At 38.3% G+C, this 18,328-nt stretch overlaps 4 protein-coding genes and 2 long non-coding RNA genes across 8 annotated transcripts; 4 read left to right on the top strand and 2 right to left on the bottom strand.

The window, feature by feature from the left end:
* The first annotated feature begins 3,468 nt into the window (after positions 1-3,468).
* On the top strand, positions 3,469-5,858 carry LOC149692021 (uncharacterized). The gene is made up of 5 exons (XM_089867650.1): positions 3,469-4,087; positions 4,358-4,627; positions 4,701-4,881; positions 4,984-5,123; positions 5,450-5,858. The coding sequence occupies exons 1-5, from the start codon at positions 3,469-3,471 to the stop codon at positions 5,728-5,730; spliced, it is 1,491 nt and encodes a 496-aa protein (XP_089723776.1). The 3' UTR covers positions 5,731-5,858.
* Positions 3,541-4,364, bottom strand: LOC149692022 (uncharacterized). Its single transcript, XR_016382595.1, has 3 exons — positions 4,156-4,364; positions 3,757-4,083; positions 3,541-3,675 (listed from the first exon to the last, which is right to left on the bottom strand). It is a non-coding gene; the product is annotated as an uncharacterized LOC149692022 (long non-coding RNA).
* A 2,980-nt stretch (positions 5,859-8,838) lies between the features above and the next one.
* LOC149692020 (uncharacterized) lies at positions 8,839-10,024 on the top strand. 2 transcript variants are annotated; one of them, XR_016382597.1, is made up of 4 exons: positions 8,839-9,303; positions 9,393-9,633; positions 9,736-9,873; positions 9,935-10,024. It is a non-coding gene; the product is annotated as an uncharacterized LOC149692020 (long non-coding RNA). The 2 variants fall into 2 exon arrangements; XR_016382596.1 differs by having other exon boundaries at positions 9,736-10,002.
* A 1,113-nt stretch (positions 10,025-11,137) lies between these two features.
* LOC149692019 (uncharacterized) lies at positions 11,138-14,469 on the top strand. Its single transcript, XM_089867636.1, has 2 exons — positions 11,138-11,833; positions 11,918-14,469. Exons 1-2 carry the CDS (start codon positions 11,827-11,829, stop codon positions 14,263-14,265), a joined length of 2,355 nt encoding a protein of 784 aa, XP_089723762.1. The 5' UTR covers positions 11,138-11,826; the 3' UTR covers positions 14,266-14,469.
* Positions 14,470-14,589: 120 nt separating this feature from the next.
* LOC149692018 (clathrin heavy chain 2-like) lies at positions 14,590-18,039 on the top strand. 2 transcript variants are annotated; one of them, XM_089867667.1, is made up of 9 exons: positions 14,590-14,770; positions 15,611-15,711; positions 15,792-15,916; positions 15,985-16,134; positions 16,197-16,312; positions 16,392-16,556; positions 16,631-16,747; positions 16,818-16,991; positions 17,049-18,039. In XM_089867667.1, the coding sequence occupies exons 1-9, from the start codon at positions 14,717-14,719 to the stop codon at positions 17,157-17,159; spliced, it is 1,113 nt and encodes a 370-aa protein (XP_089723793.1). In that variant the 5' UTR covers positions 14,590-14,716; the 3' UTR covers positions 17,160-18,039. The 2 variants fall into 2 exon arrangements, with proteins under 2 accessions (XP_089723793.1, XP_089723792.1); XM_089867666.1 differs by having other exon boundaries at positions 15,982-16,134.
* On the bottom strand, positions 17,449-18,055 carry RpL27 (ribosomal protein L27). The gene has a single exon (XM_089867679.1). It carries the CDS (start codon positions 17,937-17,939, stop codon positions 17,529-17,531), a length of 411 nt encoding a protein of 136 aa, XP_089723805.1. The 5' UTR covers positions 17,940-18,055; the 3' UTR covers positions 17,449-17,528.
* Between the last annotated feature and the right edge of the window lie 273 nt (positions 18,056-18,328).

Genomic DNA, 18,328 nt, shown 5'->3' with positions numbered 1-18,328 from the left:
CTCGAAATATATGAGAGGTTTTTGTTCCATTCGTATTTGTTAGGCCCAGGAAACTGTAGGGAACATTTTTTATTTAATAATGGGGATGCGTGCATAGTTACTTGAATTTCGTGGTTTGAAATAATTATCTTAAGTGTAAGCGGGTTGATGTCCATTGTGAAATTAGGCTTTGAAATATAAATGGGTTTAGCTCATTAAAAGATTCTAGACTGATAATATCTCGGATATTTGCTTCTACTAAATAACCATTTATTCGAGGAACCCTGAATCGTACAAGAAAGCTTTTTTCGAATTGGTAGCTTCACTCTGTACTACGAAATGACGTAAAATCGATAAACTCAAGCTATAATAAATTGCCAGGACCTTATTAGGGTGTTATTTCTATTGGGAAGGAAATAAAAAATGCTTGTTCCAAGTTTTGTAGTTTAATGCAAGCACCCACCGCACTTTGTTAACTAGTGTTTGAAAAGCGTTTGCGGCAACGCTTCACTTTTTCCGATGATTACGTATTGTTAAAGTTTCCAATATATATTGGTAAGATTTTTCAATGTAATTTACTCATATTTACTCCTACGTGGCGTAGATTTTCTCTTATTATAGACTTGGTATTACAATATTTGTTAAATGAAAATCTCTATCGCGATCAATCGGAACGTTTACTTTGTCTAAGGACCGACCAACGGTTTTCGATCCCTTGCAAGTTGCTCGTTCCATTAAAATGCAAAATCTAGATATCATTCCATTGAGAAATATCGACCGTTTGTGGTAATATCAAAAATCATTTAGTTCGTCCAAAATTCGTCCTTTATAGCCCGGGATTTTGAAAGCTCTATTTACTTTAAACCGTATTTGAACTAAAATTATTTTGAAAAATCTTTTCGCCCTGACTCTTTTTGCGTATAACAAACTCTTTCTTCAATTAAGCTTTTCGCTTCAATTACTTTGTTGATACGTCTTGTTAAATAAAAAAATTACGGGATTATAGGAGAGGTTTAAGGTGGTGGTTTCTTATCGGGACCTCCGGGTCCCATCTCCCCAAGTTAGCAAAGGCTCCAAAGCTCCAACTCGGCCCTTATCGTTTACAGAGAAGGGTTTATTTCCAGGTTCAGTAGAAGCCAAATTCCCTTCACCTTCCGTCGCTTGTCGGCACGAGCTTAAAACCCCAAACGTTGGAGCAAATTCATCGGGGGATTTTGGGGCTTGAATTCGACGCGAGTGGGCCCCCAAAGGGGAAGAGGGATCTTTATTCCCGCAAAGGGAAAAGGCTTTTACCGGGATTTGCATTAATAACGCTAGGGCCTCTTTGAAAGAGAGATGCCCAAGATGACAGGAGGGTGGATGAAGCCACGAGAAACGGAGATGGCCCGCTCAACTGAGAGAGATGTATATACATAGCAGAGTTCCTCCTTTACAGGTAGCCAGAAATCTTGAGAGAATTTAGGTTTCATGTTGAGCCGGATAGCAAACTTCCATGTAAGCTTATTGAGATGGGTTTCGAATCTCCACAAGTGGCTTATATTTGTACTTATTTCGCTGTTGGGCAGATCGTTTTCGAAGGATGTCTTAGACAGGATGTGTCTATGTTGTGATTTTTGTTTAACAAAGCTTTATTCCATATAATTTTCGAAGTGAAGGTTATCTTTTAAGACTAATTAATTTTATAATAGAATTTTCAGACTTTCAAAGTTGATCGTGTAAGGAAAAACTTCTTCAGTCTATTTCTCTGGATTTTAATCAAGATGAAAGCTTTATTACCCCGAGACGTTAAAGAAGGGAATGTCGACAGACTACCTTTATAGAGTTTTTAGAGAAGTCGCCGCCGCCTTTAACTTACTTTCACGAGTTTTAGTAAAGAACGAAGTAAAATAATAATAGCTGGAAGATGAGGGAAAAGTCCCTGATGGAATCTCAATTTAGGTTAATAGTTTTCGGGGGAAAAACCCGGGAGCTCTAGCAACTAATAATAAGTCTTTCGCTAATCTATTCATTAAGGTTTGGAGGCCCGCGTTTAATAGTCAAAACCCTTACTTCCTTCCTCAGTTTTGAAAGAAAAGCCGACGACGGCCCATCGCCAAATTTGTTAACGGTTCTCTCTCGCCAAGTCTCGGGTCTCACTCTCACCCTCTTCAAGAAGAACTCATCTCATTTTGACTCCTTCTACTCCCACGCGTTGCACTCCAGAGGCTACAATAACGGTTTTTCGAGTGGGTAAGAGCCTAAAAGGAGACGAAACGAAGAGCTAGGGATTGGGAAGCTTAAGAGCACCGTCCGTCGAGGGATGGAGATGACGGGGAGTTACTTTCCCCCACCCCGATAAGTCGTCCTTGTTGGCCGCCAAAATGTTCTTTCGCTCTAATTAATTAGCCCGGTAAATTCGTCGTTCGAGTTAAGCCGTCTTCGCTGATGCCATGCAGTTAAGCTCTTCGGCTTCTCGCGAAACACGAAATATGTTTAAGTTACTTTTTTCATCTCTCAAACAATCTCGCTTATTATACTTTTTAATGCACCTTACGTTTTATAGCGAATAATAATAGCCGGTACAAGTTAAGGTAGAATTTGGCGCTCTTTTAAACTTGAAAAACCTCGGTGAGAAATTGTTTTCGATTTGAAATTGCAAATTACTAGAGCCTATACCGCAGGGACATCTATAGGGACATTTCTTTGCAGCAAACTGTTGCTACCTTACATCAATGCACAAATATCTACAATATTCCAAGGATATATTGGGAACATTTTCCCGCCTATCTTTACTAATCTATAGATAGAAAGATGTGATACAGCAGAGTATACGTATAGAACTTGTGTTACAGTGTATTCTATTAATTTCTCGCGTGACTCTAACTTCTAAGGCAATTGCTTTAAACGGGGTTCCTTGGTAAATTTTCCCCCGCTTTTAGCTTTTTAGCCTAGCGATTCCTAATCGGATTAGCTAGACGGACGTTGTCTCGCACTCGAAGCCTAGACGCCCTTTAAAGTTTAGAGTGCATTTTAATCCACGAACAAAGGCTCAACTCGCCGCGGTTTTCATTCGTTTCGGCTGTTAATCCCTCTATACAGTGTTTCGCAAGTAAAATATATAGAATTTAATGCAAATCGTCGAGGTGAAGAGTTTCAATTTAAATGCCTCCATTTGTTCTAGAGTTAAATAATTTTTGTACTACGACCTTTACGCAAAGTTCAGTTACAATTTCGACTGTATTCGTGGAAAAATGGTGTACTGTTATCGTAAATCGCTCTGGAGCTTAGCCAAAAGGGTTAGAAAGAAATAGAGTTCTCGATTATTTCGAGATTGGGTAGTGTTTACTCTTTATTGAGTGATTCTTCATCCCATCTATCAGTGACCCTGAAATTAGGTTAAGGAACTGTATTTAATTTTATGTATTTTCTTTGCTCTTCCCTTCCAATTGAAAGCAGAACGTTTCGAAACGGCGATGATAAGAGAGTCCTGATTTTCGTACGACGCTAAAGATGCGAGCTCGGTTTTTGTCGAGCCATCCGCGTTGGATTTTGGCTGGCCTTCTCCTTCTTGTCTTTGAATTGGGTTTGCTTTCGTCGGTCGAAGCCAATAGAGGTTGTCCCGCTCGAACATTTATTCGACCATGCTTGTGTCAGGAGAAAAACAAAGGTTTGGATATTTCTTGCGAGCATACGAGTCTTTCGCAGCTGAGGGAAGCCCTGGAACAGTTCGGTCAAAAGAAGGAGACCATCCAATACTTAAAACTTCGAAATAACAACCTGAGCACGTTTCCGTCGTACCTTTTGGACGGCTTGGACATTCGACACGTCATCGCGCTTCACAGCAACATCTCCAGCATCGACGACACGGCTTTCCACGGTCTGGAAGACAAAATGGAGTCGCTCGACCTCTCCTCGAATTCCTTGGAGCAAGTGCCCTCGAAACCGCTGGAAATTCTATCGGCCCTTCTCTCGCTGAATCTCAACAGTAATCTAATCGAAATTTTGCAAGCCGGCGCCTTTAAAGGTCTCAGCTCGTTACTACGCCTCAGTCTCTACGGAAATCGAATCAAGTTCATTGATAATCTGGCCTTCGTCGGCATCGGCGGCAACTTAACCAGACTTAACCTAGGTACATTTTACGTATTAGATTATTAGTAACTTATCCTTCCTAAATTGCATTGCCGAAATTTCGCTTACTTAACTTGGAAAGTAAAGTTTTGCTAATGGCTGTCTGCAACGAAGGGAAAATGCACGATACGTATAAATGGATTGTAGCCCTGGTTATTATAGATTAGGATATCGATCATTTCGAGGGGATGGTGTTAAATGTATTTCCGTTTTGTCCATACTTGATTACTATCGCGTAACTAAACAATCTAATTACTATTGTTTTGTATAGGAGGTAACCAACTTAAGTCCGTGCCATCGCAACCGCTGAGAAACCTGACAATTTTACAAAGATTGCAACTGCAGGAGAATAATATCGTTGCCGTTCTACCCGAAGAATTCAAAGGCATGGGAGAAGGTTTGGACGTTTTAAACCTGGCCTCTAACCAACTGCGAGACCTACCCGCTAGAGCTTTTTCTAGCCTGAGGATGCTCAGCTCCCTAGATCTGGAGGGTAACCTCATTCAAATTATTCATCCCCAAGTTTTTTCGGGAATCGAAGGTAAAGTAATAAGTCGTGATCGGGTGATATTGATGGACTAATTATGTAACACGGCTATTGTATCAATTGGAAGGTACTTTGGAGTGGCTAAAATTAGGGGACAATCGTTTGAACGATGTGCCGACGTTAGCTTTATCTAATCTTACCAAATTACGACAGTTGGATTTGAGAGGAAATAACATCTCCGAAGTGCCTGTAACAGCTTTTAAGCCATACGGCAGCAGCCTCAAATTCATTTACCTACAGAAAAACTGGCAAGTTTTGCCATATATTTTTACTTTGAGCAAAAATGATTGAGCTTGGGTTTAAAATCTAAATAAAAGAGATCGTTTGCCCTTTTCTCCTTGATATTACAGCATCAAGACCATCGAGTCTGGTGCGTTGGATATTTTAAATTCCGTCGAGTGGATGTATCTACAGGAGAATCTGATGTCCAACGCTTATCACGAAACTTTCTTTCCTATTGTCAAAACACTTCAGGTTCTAGATCTTCACGGTAGGATCATTGAGTTTAAAAAATTGCACTGCAAGTGGCGGATATTTCTTCACCAAATGCTAGTGCTTATGCTTTGAAAAAATATTATACTACATTTTGTTCTGCATTAACCACTGCATTAAGTCGAAGAACAAAATGGTCAGGCATAATATTATTCAATCTCGCTGCCGCACGCCTGCGTTGTACTGCTTGTTGTAGAGACACTTGCATGCCCCGATGCTGATAGTTGGGTAGTCTCTTTGACCGTACGAATGTCATGTATGGAGGACGATTATTTTCTTCGTAACTGAGAAGTTCTCATCTGTTTTTGCGTCTCAATTTCGCAGCCAACCCGTTCCACTGCGATTGCGCAATCGTTTGGCTACGGGAATGGATGCAGGGCGAAGGCGCCGAAGTGCTGAACCTACCCAAGGAGACCAAGTGCAATTCGCCCCCAGAATTCAAACATTTGTCTGTCAGCGAAATTCCCGATACCCAACCATCATGCTTGTCGTCGGCGACGTCCGTTTTGACTAGGAGTCGGCGTTCCAAAGACTGGCTCTTGTTGTCCCTCTTTCTCGTTCTTACGACCGTTTTATTACCGTCGTCGCTGTTGTTTCCATTCTAATATATAAAAGTAAATCATTCGTTGTTCGTTTAAAATCGGAAAACGAAATCCCCTCGGAGTATTCCCTCAAAACTATATATATATACATTTTGTAAATACATATCATAATAAAAAAGAGAGATAAATATACGGGTTTTGTGGATAAGTGGCTAATGAAAAGAAATTACCGATGTCTGCTGGCACTGAATCACTTAGACAACGTCTATCTGATTAAACCTTGATCATTACCCGGACAAAATAGTCAGGAGAACTCTGGCGAGATTAAAAGTTATTATCGAATTATTGCGGACCGATTGAACCTGGAAACAATCGCTTCGGTAGCTTCGAAAAGAGCTCAGCCGAGGAGAGATATTTGATAGTTGGAATCCAGGGTTTTCGCTTAAAGCTAACGAGAGAGCTCCACGGCTGTAAAGCGTATCTATGACAGCGGGGGCTATTATTTAATTCCCGCCCGATAAACCGGGTCATTATTCTTCTAAAATAAAGCGAGCCAACCGCGTTATACCTTGCTTAGAATCGTTGAATTGTTATAATTTTAAACTAATTAAGGAACGGACTCCCCATTTTCGAGAAAGAATTAAAATAAAAGATAAAATATGGTAAGCCTTTTAACGTTTCTCGCGTAATCCTATTAATTCTTTACCGCGTATAAATCCGTTATCTTTAACGAATTGCGTCTTATTTCAGAATCGTGCCTGGGAATTCATTTTCACTGGTTTGTTTATAATACAGTCCGCTTCCGCTGTATATAAGATACAACTTGAGAGAGATAAAGAAAACGCGGTCGATTTGTTTTTGCGCGAGGTCAACGTTGAGCTAGTTCCTGGAGAGTTTGGTGTCAATGTGACCTGGAATAACCTGACTGAATCAACAACCAATAATCCAATTTTCTTAGTCGAATATAGGGACTTAAGAACCATGACGTATTCGAGACTTTTAACCGATAATTGTTACAAATACGTCTTTAATCTGACACCTGGAACCACGTATATTTTTTGCCTACATTTAGGGACTAAGTCTTTCCGACGGTTAATAGATGCTAACTGTCAGATCGTGACAACCCTTACCTCTATTGGCCATTCCTCCATCGAAAAATGGGTCATTTCTGCCGTGATATCTTCCGCGATTGGTCTGTTATTGGGATCTTTAATCGGTTACTTTTACAAACACTTTCGGATGTTGAAAGGACAGAAGGAGGATTCGCCGGATATTCCGCCAAGACCGTTCTGGACTCTCAATTTCCGGGCTCCATCGTATAAAATGAGTGCGAGTACCGGTTCTTACATCACGGTTCAAGATCAAACTATGCTTCGGAATAGAAAGAAATCACTCTTTGTTAAAAATGATCCTACGACTCAACGAATTTTATGGCAACATAAACCGACTGGTATCAGAAGATACTCTTTACCAGCTATCGGAGGAACCATGGACTCTACTAATATTTATATGGACGTCATACCTGATGGAAACGACTATGAATCGATAAAATTGGGGAGTCTGGCGAGTTACGCTTCAGTCATGGTCCCTGGGATTGAAGGACAGACGATGTTTAGAAGGATGACCTCTTTGAACAAAGCTGGAAAGGACCCATCATTAAACCGAAACGTGAAGAATTTAAGCGTAACGACCACACGGACGGATGACGTAGAAAATCAAAACGTTTGCGAAAGATTATGAAACAATAAATAAGTTTATAATATTTTAGTTTTGATTTTTATTTCAAATTTTATCAGCGGTGATATGAAGCGTAAGTACATAAATATATAAATGATAGGACAAAAATCCCCTTCGATCTCTTTCTTTTATTGCACTCGTCAAGCTTATCACAGTGATAATAAAAATACTTTGGTTTCAAATACCAGAATATTACGCCTCTATAGTTTTTATTTTTATAATTTCAAATAAATATATGAATTACTGAAAATATCGTTTCAAAATTGATCTCTATAACTTGGTGGTTTCGATCGGCATTAATTTTTTTTTCAGGCTATTTGTCATCGTATGATGTTTTCGTAAACTCGTTTCGGGTTTCCTTGTACATGTACAATCATTCATGGAATACGATTTAGGCCTATTTTTATTTTGCTCTTTATTATCCGATAGAAATTCATCGATCTGATGTTTCGAAAACTCTTCTAGAATTTGAAAAATCGAGGTAATTGGGACGAATTTTCCAGGCCCGATCGATTCGTAGATATGGTTAACGTTCCATTGGTTGCTGTCTATTATAGTTAGATAGCCCGGGACATCTATCGCTGGCAACTTTTCTTGGCTTCGAATCCTGAACTTTGTAACCAAAAACTCAATTTCGGGTTGGTTTTGGCAGCTCATATAGGTATTGTCGCTGTCGATTGAAGGGCGTCTAGGCGGAGTTATACTTGGTTTTTTGACTTTGGTCAATACCAGGTACACCGCCGATATTGCGAAGAATGCTAATACTACGGAACTACCTATTGCCACTAACGTAAAATTCGGAGATGATTCACTCGTCATCGTTTGCTTACTTGGACCGTTGGGCGCTCTAGACGCCAGACAGTTTTTGCCCAAAATATCGTAATCTAATAGATCAATACAAATGATCTTTACCGGATCAGAATTACTATCTGGGAACAAATAATCGTAGTAACCTTGAGCGTAGTTAACTATGTCGAACGTTAAGAATGAATTGTTCTGTAGTATCCATTCTTTGACTCTGACAGTCTTGTTTTGTTTAGAAGTATCATTAACGTTCCACTTAAATGTGGGTATGGTTGACCCAGTGCTGTTCTCTTCTATCGGTTTCTCGTTAATGGCAATGCTCAGTCGCTCGATGAACTCCTCGTTGAAACAGATATTTTCAGGTATATCTGTCGTTGGAATAAATATCGTGGATGTAGATGTAGTCGTTTCTGAATTAGGCGTCGTATTGGAAGTAGGTGTACTCTCCTTTGAAGAACTAGAAACTGTGCTTTCAGATGAGGAAACGGAAGTAGTGCTTTCAGTCGAAGAATCGGAAGTAGCGCTTTCAGACGATGGATCAAAAACTGTGCTTCCAGGTGCAGTACTATCAGTTGGTGTGAAAGTAGTTGAAATTGTAGTAGTAGTAGTGTTAGTTGGATATTCGCAAAATTCTGTTTGCATAAAAGGCGTTCTCCTAGTTCCATTTTGACACTGAACAGTGTCAAATGTAGTGCGATTTTTCAATGTATCGTAGTTGTCTTTAATCCATTGCGTTTCGCAAGAGCAAAGAAACTTGTTGCCTAAAATGACATGAATAATTGTCATTATCAGGAATCATTTAGTTTACATACATTAATGATAAACTTTATACCTGAAAGATTCAGTTGCGGTGGAAGTTTACTTCCGAAGGCACTTCGAGGAAAAGATTTAATGATATTTTCGTTTCTGTTTAAATCTAATTGAGTTAGACTCTCTGGAAACACTCCTACACCTATTTTAGCTATTTTATTACGGTACAGGTCTATTATTCGCAACGCGGAACATTCTTTGAAGAAGATGTCGGGGATTTTTGGTATTTCACTATTATCAGCGTTTAAAACTTCCAATCGGGGTAATTTCAGTTTACCGTTTAAGGTAAGTTGATTGTGCTTAACGGATAATTGAACTAATTTTTTCAAGTTGTTTAATTCCGGTGGCAATCTCGTCAAATTTAAATTTTCTAGAGCCAGAGTATTGAGCTGGACCAAAGCCGAAAACGCGTTTGTAAAAAACTTCCCAACATTGAAATCACTAATTTCCAATCGTATTAATTTTGTTATATTAAATACGAGTTCTTTCCGGTTCCAAATTTCAGACGCGTATTGTAATTGTCTTATGGTGAGAACTTTCAAATTCTCCGCTCTTGAAAGGTCATTTAAAATTTTAACTACGTTAGCCATCTTTAATTTCACTATATTTAACTCGGTAAGCAAATGGATAGGGTCAACTGACGTTACTTCATTCGACTGAACGTTTTCTTTGGATATGGATGGCAGTTTGATATTTTTTATATTTTGTTTTCCGAAGCCATTGCATTGTAATAAGACAGAAGTTTTCCCTTGACATACGCACTCGCAGCCACTTTTAATTACAGCGGAAAAACTTGGAATTTCGCAAATTTCACATGATGAGAACGCGTGCGTGCTTTTTATCGAGAGCACGAGGGTAAAAATTACCATTTGCTATTAAAAGAAATAATTTTCATCATTAGCGTTTCTATTTTTAGATTCCTCGTAGAGGTAGGGACTCTTTGCCGTATTCTTGATCATTAAACTTACCAAAATCATCTTTGCCATCTGCACTAATTATTTATAAATGACAACTAAACTCATCAAAGTTCGTCAAGTCTTTGGATAAGTATCATTTCGAGGGAGAGAGATAGAATCCTATACCTATAGAATCATAGATAATCTCTTTGGTTACCGGCGTTACGTACCGTATAGATCTTTTTATATACGTGTATGTAGATTATAATATCAAATATCAACTCTTAACGAGATAAAATTCCGTATGTTTGCCTATTTACTTCTCTACCACCTTCTCTTTTATCAAATACATATTTTTCGCTTTAATTCGAGGGTGAGTGGCTTTTGCCACTTCAGTAATCTTTAACCGTGAATTTTATGTTTGTTCTGATTAGGAGAATAGGAAGTATCACCCAAAACTTTGACAAAACTGCTAAAATCACTCCATTATTATGACTGGAACCCAATTACGATTGAAGAAAAGCCATTATCTGTTATGACTGTAAATTTACATTATGATTCCAATTTTTTTATTTGAGCACCGGTGTTTAGCGGTTTAACTACATAGACAAATTTGTAAATTACGAAAATAGAAACCAACACACAGGGGCGAGACCGCCATTGGGGTATTCTCCCTCTCGCCAAGAAGCTCCGCCAGAGGGATTGCGAGTTGGTTAGCCTCCGGCGTGTATGGAACTCGGGCTCCGTCCGTCTGGCGTTGGTTCTGGTCGCGAGGGAGAAAACCCCAATGGCGGTCTCGCCCCTGTGTGCTGGTTCCTCTGTATGTAATTTCCGAATTTGTCTATAGGTCTTCAGACGTCACATACCAATGCTACTTTGGATATTGAACTTCCGTTATGACTTTTACAATCCTTTCTATGAGAACGGGTTTTATTTTAGGTTATCTGGGTGAATTTAATTTCATTTTCTTATCTCTGTAAATTCCCCCTTTTTTCGTTGTCTAGTCAGCAACATGGAAATTAATCATCGGAAATTATTTACGTAAATACAAGTTGAAAGATAGGCAAGATGATTTTAGATAGTATATATTTAGCTTTTATTGAACAACACACCTTGACCTTTGTAGTAAAATAATTTCACAGGTACTACGTGCAAAGTTTAATGGCAAAACAATTAATCAAAAAATTAGAAAAAAAACTCATTTTCGCGGAACGTGTTGAGGAAAACTTTATGCGCTTCGAAAAAGGAGGGATTATTTGTAACCAATGGTATTTCACGAAATTCTAGAAAATATTGTTAGCGTAATCACATTCCAAATCCGAAACCAGTTTTGGTTTCACCCAAACAAGTCGTTGTAAGAGAATAACAACTGTACCTAATTGTATGCCTCATTACCCGCGAATAAAGTACCTACAGCACTGACAGAGAGAGCGTTTACATAAGTTATACCATTTGCTATGTTCGTAAAACGTTAATGATGTAAAATATATTCCAAAGAATACCTGGGTAATAAATTAAAGCTAGTTCGATGGCGAGATTTTGAGAAATTGAGGTTGAAAAAATTCCCCCTTCTACGTCTCAATTTTAAAGAAGTTTTAGCTCAATAGCTTTGAACAAACAACACTGAAAACGTCACACCTGCTGGGTTTACTACACGCCTTAGCGTAGATTTTTTCTACCCTCCTCCCATTTTAACCATCAAGGACATCAGCTTTGTTGAGGTCGTGCTTTTATACGCTTGTCAAGGAAGTTGAAATCTCCTTGTTGGAAAGTTTCCACGGGTTTCCCTGACCCATACAATTTCGGAATGTAACTCATTCGGCGTTCAGTTTCGACGCGTGTGGTACGACCGCGTTGTGTTGGGAAATATTACTGAGAACTAAAGAAAAGAAGTCGTTGCTACAGTTTTCATATGAAAGGTAATGTTATTATTCTTTTTCCCGTATAAATTCTTAATGTAATGTTTCTTAATGTAATGTTTAATTTGTTTATTTATTTGGTAGTTAAAATGATTTGGTCATCAATCGTAATTCTCTATTGCTGTCTTCCGCTAATCTCGCTGGGTCAAGACCAAAATATAAAGGTTTGGTTAACTACTCCCACGGATCGGAAGAACCTCTTGACGCGTCAACCAGACTTGAAGTGGACCCTTTCTGACCGAAGCTCCTCCGAACACGTTGTCGATATCGATGATTCCGCCTCCTACCAAGAGATCGATGGCTTGGGGGCAACTTTATCCGACGTTTCAGCCTGGTTGATTTCCCAGAAGATGGACAATGATAAGCGCCAGAAGCTTTTGATGTCCGTTTTCGACCGTCAGAAAGGAATAGGGCTGAACCTTTTACGGATAGCTATCGGACCGTCGTCGTTTTCCCGCAGCAACACGACCTACGCTGACGCGTGTTGCTCGTTAGATACATTTGACATCGCTCTCGACAGGGAGTATTTAATCCCCGCGCTTAAGGCAGCTCGAAGGATAAACGAAGATGTTCTCGTCTTCGCCATAGGATTTAGTCCGCCTCCCTGGATGAAAACTAGCGAATCGATAGTAGGTGGCCTACTAAAACCCGATCAATTCGGAAATTTGGCCACTTACTATACCCGTTTCGTAAGGGAATTCCAGAAGGAAAATGTTCCCATTTACGCTCTGATCGTTCAAAATGAACCGCAATTTCGTTCATGTTGCTACCCCTCCATGTGGATGGACGCGGATGACCAAGCTTATTTCATTAGTGACAAGCTTAGTGAGGTTTTCCGGAAGTACCGTATAGACACAAAGATCGTGGCCGCGGCTAATAACTGGGATACGCTGAACACTTACGGGGCTTCTGTTCTTCAAAACCCAGGTGCAAGGAAGGCCGTTTCGGGTTTAGCTTTCCAATGTTATCAAGGATCCGCTACGGAACAAAGCATTTTTCATGAAAAATTCCCGGAGAAGGAGCTTTACCTTATGGAGTGTACTGACGAGGTAGACGCGAATCAGAGCTTTGAGACGCAGTTTCGTCGAAACATGAATCGGGACGTTATCGGTCCGTTCCGAAATTACGCACGTGCTATCCTGAAGTTTAATTTGGTACTCGACCAACGCAATATCAAAAACTATAATGGGGGTTGTAAAACCTGTCTGGGTATAATCAAATTGGACACGCAAATAGGCGAGTTTGGTTTCACTTCTGCGTATTACGCCTACGGCCATTTGTCAAAATTTGTCCGAAAAGGAGCCAAAAGAATCCTCTCTTCTACGTCTACCTCGTACACCGTTGAAACGGTGGCGTTTCAAAACCCTGATGGCGAGAATGTTCTTTTGGTGTACAATAACTTGAGAGAATACCCTCTCATCTTCAAAGCTCAATGGAACGGACGATTCTTTGCATATTCACTTCCGCCTTACGGCGCGGCAACATTTGTATGGAATGGCAAAGCCAAACCCCGAAACGCTTATGAGAGAATAGAAGCTGAAAGTTATTACGAAGGCAAGTCAGTTTCTATAAGAAACTGCAATGACATTTCAGGATGTGGGAGTTCAGTGGGATCCACTGGTGGTGGTGCCTATTTGCTATACAAGAATTTGGACTTTGGATTGGGCGCCGACAGTGTCACTTTTCGAACTACCAGCAACGCATCGACGTTGGTAGAATTGAGAATCGATGACTTAATTGCATCGAAAAATATTATTGCTTTGATAGTAGCCGAAAAAAACGACCCCAGTCAGACATGGAAAACTAAATCAGTGGATATCAACAGTGTGCGAGGCAAGCATGATTTGTATGTCGTCTTCAAAGGAAACCAAAACGTGGCTCTTGAAATCAATTGGTTCGCTTTTAGCCACAAGAACAAAACATTATACGAAAGACCAGTAGATATTAGCCAGGATCATTTCTACAAAATTGTGGCCAGGCATAGCGATAAGGTCTTAGACGTGGACAGTCGAGACCGTAAGAGCAATACGCCTGTTCAACAGTGGGAATATTACCACGTCGATTGGCAGAAGTTTTCTTTCCAGAAATCGAGATTCGACAGTTGCTACAAGATATATTCTAAGAACAACGACTTGGTGCTTGAAGCCACTAGTGACGGTGACAATGAGCGTGTTCTGGTTAGGCAAAAGAGAGAAACTGGACAGTTAAATCAAACTTGGAAGATAATTCAGACTGATAGTAACTATTTCAAATTTGTTTCATGCGATAACAACTTGGTAATGGAAGTTGAGAGTTCTAAACGCGACAATGGTGCATTAATTCTATTAGCTAAGGAACAAAAGGTGAAGTTAGAGCAGATGTTTTCTTTGGTGTTAATTGAGCCTTTTCCTTTGGAAACGGATGTAACAGAATTTGAAAGACGCAGACCTTGAAAAAATGTCTTGTGAAAGACTTATTTATTTTTGTACAATCTTGGTTTATTTTATGAATTGTTTCACAATGTAATTTCATTAAACATGCATGTGTCATTGTACAAATAAAAAGAATTTTTTAATAACCCTTGGGGTTTCAAAACTTTTTAAGAATCCGAATTAGCAACATAATACTGTAATATGAAAATTTCAAAGTGTTTCCCGCCTATTTTATAAATTTCCCGCTTATAAGAATAGGACACTGATTGGACAAAAACAGACTGCATCAAAATACTAAGAATTCTTATAAAGAAAATTCTTAGTACTCTAGCGCACGCGCAGCACAATTCCCTTACTTGTAGTCTGCTTCTACCAAGCATAAAACCTTTCGGACAATCCTTAGATGGGTATCAACAAAAAGTAATTAAAATAATTAATTATGGGTAAATTTAATTAAATATGATAGTAAAAAATGACTTGCAAAGGACCTGTAAGTCCGCCGTTAATAGTAACAGAACTTCTACAGGTACGCATTATGTTTTTAGTAACCCGTTCTAATTGTTTTGACCGAGGCTTAACATTTTAATTATGCGGCTAAATTCAAGAATAGCTCCCGGTAACGGATTTTAAAAATTTTTTTTTCTTCTGAAAGAGAAAAATGCGACAAAAATTATGGTGCAAAAATTTTTTGGGGCAAACAATTATTAAGGAAGATACAGCTAGTTTTAATTTTAATTGCTCTGGACAGAAAACAGCACAATTTAAGCTATATTACCTTACTTTTATTACCTTTTCCAAAACGTTCATGTTTACAGTTGGTTAGGTTAGGTTTGGTTAGGTTAGGTTAGGTTTGGTTAGGTTAGGTTTGGTTAGGTTAGGTTAGGTTTGGTTAGGTTAGGTTAGGTTTGGTTAGGTTAGGTTTGGTTAGGTTAGGTTTGGTTTGGTTAGGTTAGGTTTGGTTAGGTTAGGTTAGGTGTGGTTAGGTTAGGTTAGGTTAGGTTAGGTTAGGTTAGGTTAGGTTAGGTTAGGTGTGGTTAGGTGTGGTTAGGTGTGGTTAGGTGTGGTTAGGTTAGGTTAGGTTAGGTTAGGTTCGGTTGGGTTAGGTTAGGTTTAGCCGAAAATAAGCAGTCGACATTTTTTATAGCATAAATTGTGCCATCTTCTACCCAGGGCAATTAAAATTAAAACTAGCTCTATCTTCCTTAATAATTGTTTGCCCCAAAAAATTTTTGCACCATAATTTTTGTCGCATTTTTCTCTTTCAGAAGAAAAAAAATTTTTTAAAATCCGTCACCGGGAGCTATTCTTGAAAACTCCCTAATTATGCTAATAAGAATTTAAATTATTAAATCGATTCCGTTTATAGTTGATAAATTTGGGAATTCCACTGGCCCACATCACTTGGCCAAGAGTGTCAATGATTTCAGATAAATGGATAAGTATTTGTCACAGTGGACATTCTAAAAGGTAGAAACTGATCTTCAATAATTCAATGGCTTCACATCATCACATGACATGTGTTATAAGCTTTTGCTCTGTTTGTTTAGTTTAACTTCGGGGCATAATACTGTGGTAACTGTATTGAATTTGCATCATTCTTTACCCGAAACATGGGAAACGAGTGCTACTTGTGCCAAAATGAATCCAGTCAAGCCAATAATTGCACTGCGTGGTAATATTTTGAAACTAGCCCATCTGGTTATAAGTTCTATAGGGCTACATTAATTTTACCCCAAGTAGCAGGCCAGCTATTCCAAATATTCAATTTGGAGACGAGAAAATGCTACCAAAAATACAAAATGTCAGCTCCTGTAGATTTTTGGACTTGGGTAGATCAAACAGTCATAGCAATTGTCACGGAATCAGCAGTACACCTTTGGGATACTAATTGTAACATCATTTACCCCCTTTAAAAAAAAAAAAAAAAAAAATGTGATATATCTTTGTTTTAGACGATGTTCCTAAAAGATTGTTTTATCGTGACCCGAGGTTAATCAATGCTCAAATAGTCAATTGCATAGTTGATTCTTCCTATAAATGGATAGCTGTATCGGGTTTATTTCTTGAAGTATTTTAAAATCAGAGCTATAAGCCTATAATTATATAAAAATCAATTAAAAGTTAGATTTTCCTTATTTTCAAATTAGGAAAACAGGGTTGCGGGAGTAGCTCAAGTGTATTCTGTTGATCAAAATCTAAGTCAAACATTTGAAGCCCATTGGGTTAAATTAATATCAGGAAAGTTGCAAGGAAATGCTAACCCAACTACCATTTTAGTTGTAGCCAATAGGTGCTGGGGAAAATCTGGAAAGGTGATATATTAATATGAAAAACAATCATCGTTAATTCAGAGGATTAAAAACTAAAGTCTTATTTGATTTATAAGCTTCATGTGGTGGAATTGGGTCCTCAAGTACCCGGTAATTTTGCTCTATCTGTTAGATCTGAAAGTTTAGAGTTTAATGACCCTTGGGATAGATATGATTTCCCAATTTCCATTCAGGTAAATTCTACATTTATAAAATTCAATGGTAAAACCAGGAAATATATTTTATATTGGTTTTAAATTAAAGGTAAGCCTGGCTATGGGATTGGTATACGTGGTCACCAAATTTGGTTATCTGTATATATGTGACTTTGAAACTGCCATGCCTCTATGTTGTTGTACTATATGCCCAGATATAGTCTTTAGTGCCGCTCTAAACCAAGAAACACAGGGAATAGTCGCTATTTCTAGAAATGGACAGGTAAATAATCATTATAGAGTTTGGGGCTTGATTTCAAAAGCATTTCAAACTCCGTAGGTTTTATCTGTGGATTTAAAAAGAGAGCATTTGATCAAGTATGTGGAGGAAGTGGTGAAAAAGCCTCATATTGCGGAACGGCTCAGCAAACTTTTTGTTACAAAGTCTTAGTTAGGAGTAATATATTTGTTCCGATTGCAATTTAGCATTTAAAAAAAAATTATTCTGATTCTTACTATATTTTAAATATTTAAGATAGTTTGTTTGTCTAACACCAATTGTGATATATTTTGAACACATTTATTATACACAGCTTTAGCTATAGATCTGATTTAAAGAAAGGCTGTACGGAATAATAATTACGATGCCTGATTAATTATATTTATAATAAAACTGTTCTAATTGTACACTTTTAAATGCATTGCATTTTTTGGTTTTGAAATAATGAAAACAAACAAAGTTTTTACCAAGTGAATTAAACATATTTTAATTCCAAGGCTGGTGCGAAGAGTTTTTTTTTTTATTTTTACATTTTAAGATTTAGAATCTTAACTTTTGGAAAAACCATTTATTTTTTCCCGTCTTGTATCTTTCTTCAAACTTGGACTTGACGTCTTGCCTGGCCTTCATCTTCTTGGAAGGGTCTTTTAGGATCTCCTTGTTGACGACGGACTTGTCGAAGAGGATATCCACCAAGTAACGGGTAGGCATCAAATGATTATAGTTTAGTACCTTGATGAAGGGCTTGATCTTGCTCATCTTGGCGATTTTCTTCTTTCCCATTCTCCTCGTTACTTTCCTGGGATATCTGTCGATGCCAGCGACCAAGGCATGTCCGTAAGGCTTATCCGTCGTACCTTCGTCGTTGTTTTTAACAATAACCGCTTTCCTTCCGGAATATTTACCGCTAAGGATTAAAACTACTTTGCCGGCTTTCATAATCTTCCCCATTTTAATTATTTTAATAGTTCGATCACTTGGTATTATGGATTGATTCGGATTAATAATTTTCCTCGCACACGGCGACGTCCACCACCATAAGCTAACGAAAGATTGGATGTGACGTCACAGTTTGTTTAAGAGACGCAGCACCGACCTCACAATACAGGACCGGAAATATACCCTACGTTTTGAACATGTAAGTCTTGTAAGATTAGTGTTAAGGCAATTTTTTAAGTAACAATTCCATAAAATATTTTATTTAAATTTAATCAAATTTTAAGGTAAAAATAATGAATTTTTAATGAATTCATAGTTTTAAAAATAATTTTGGCATTAAGATCAGTACTGAAAAATTCTTATTTCCTTTTCTGAAGTGCCTAAGCCAATAATATTTCAGC

Source organism: Phalangium opilio, unplaced genomic scaffold, assembly GCF_054372755.1.
Source record: "Phalangium opilio isolate 3A_F unplaced genomic scaffold, DU_Popi_V2 ptg000024l_1, whole genome shotgun sequence".
Lineage (NCBI taxonomy): Eukaryota > Metazoa > Arthropoda > Arachnida > Opiliones > Phalangiidae > Phalangium > Phalangium opilio.
Note: the sequence above shows the minus strand (reverse complement) of the source record. Positions and strands in the feature narration are given on the sequence as shown.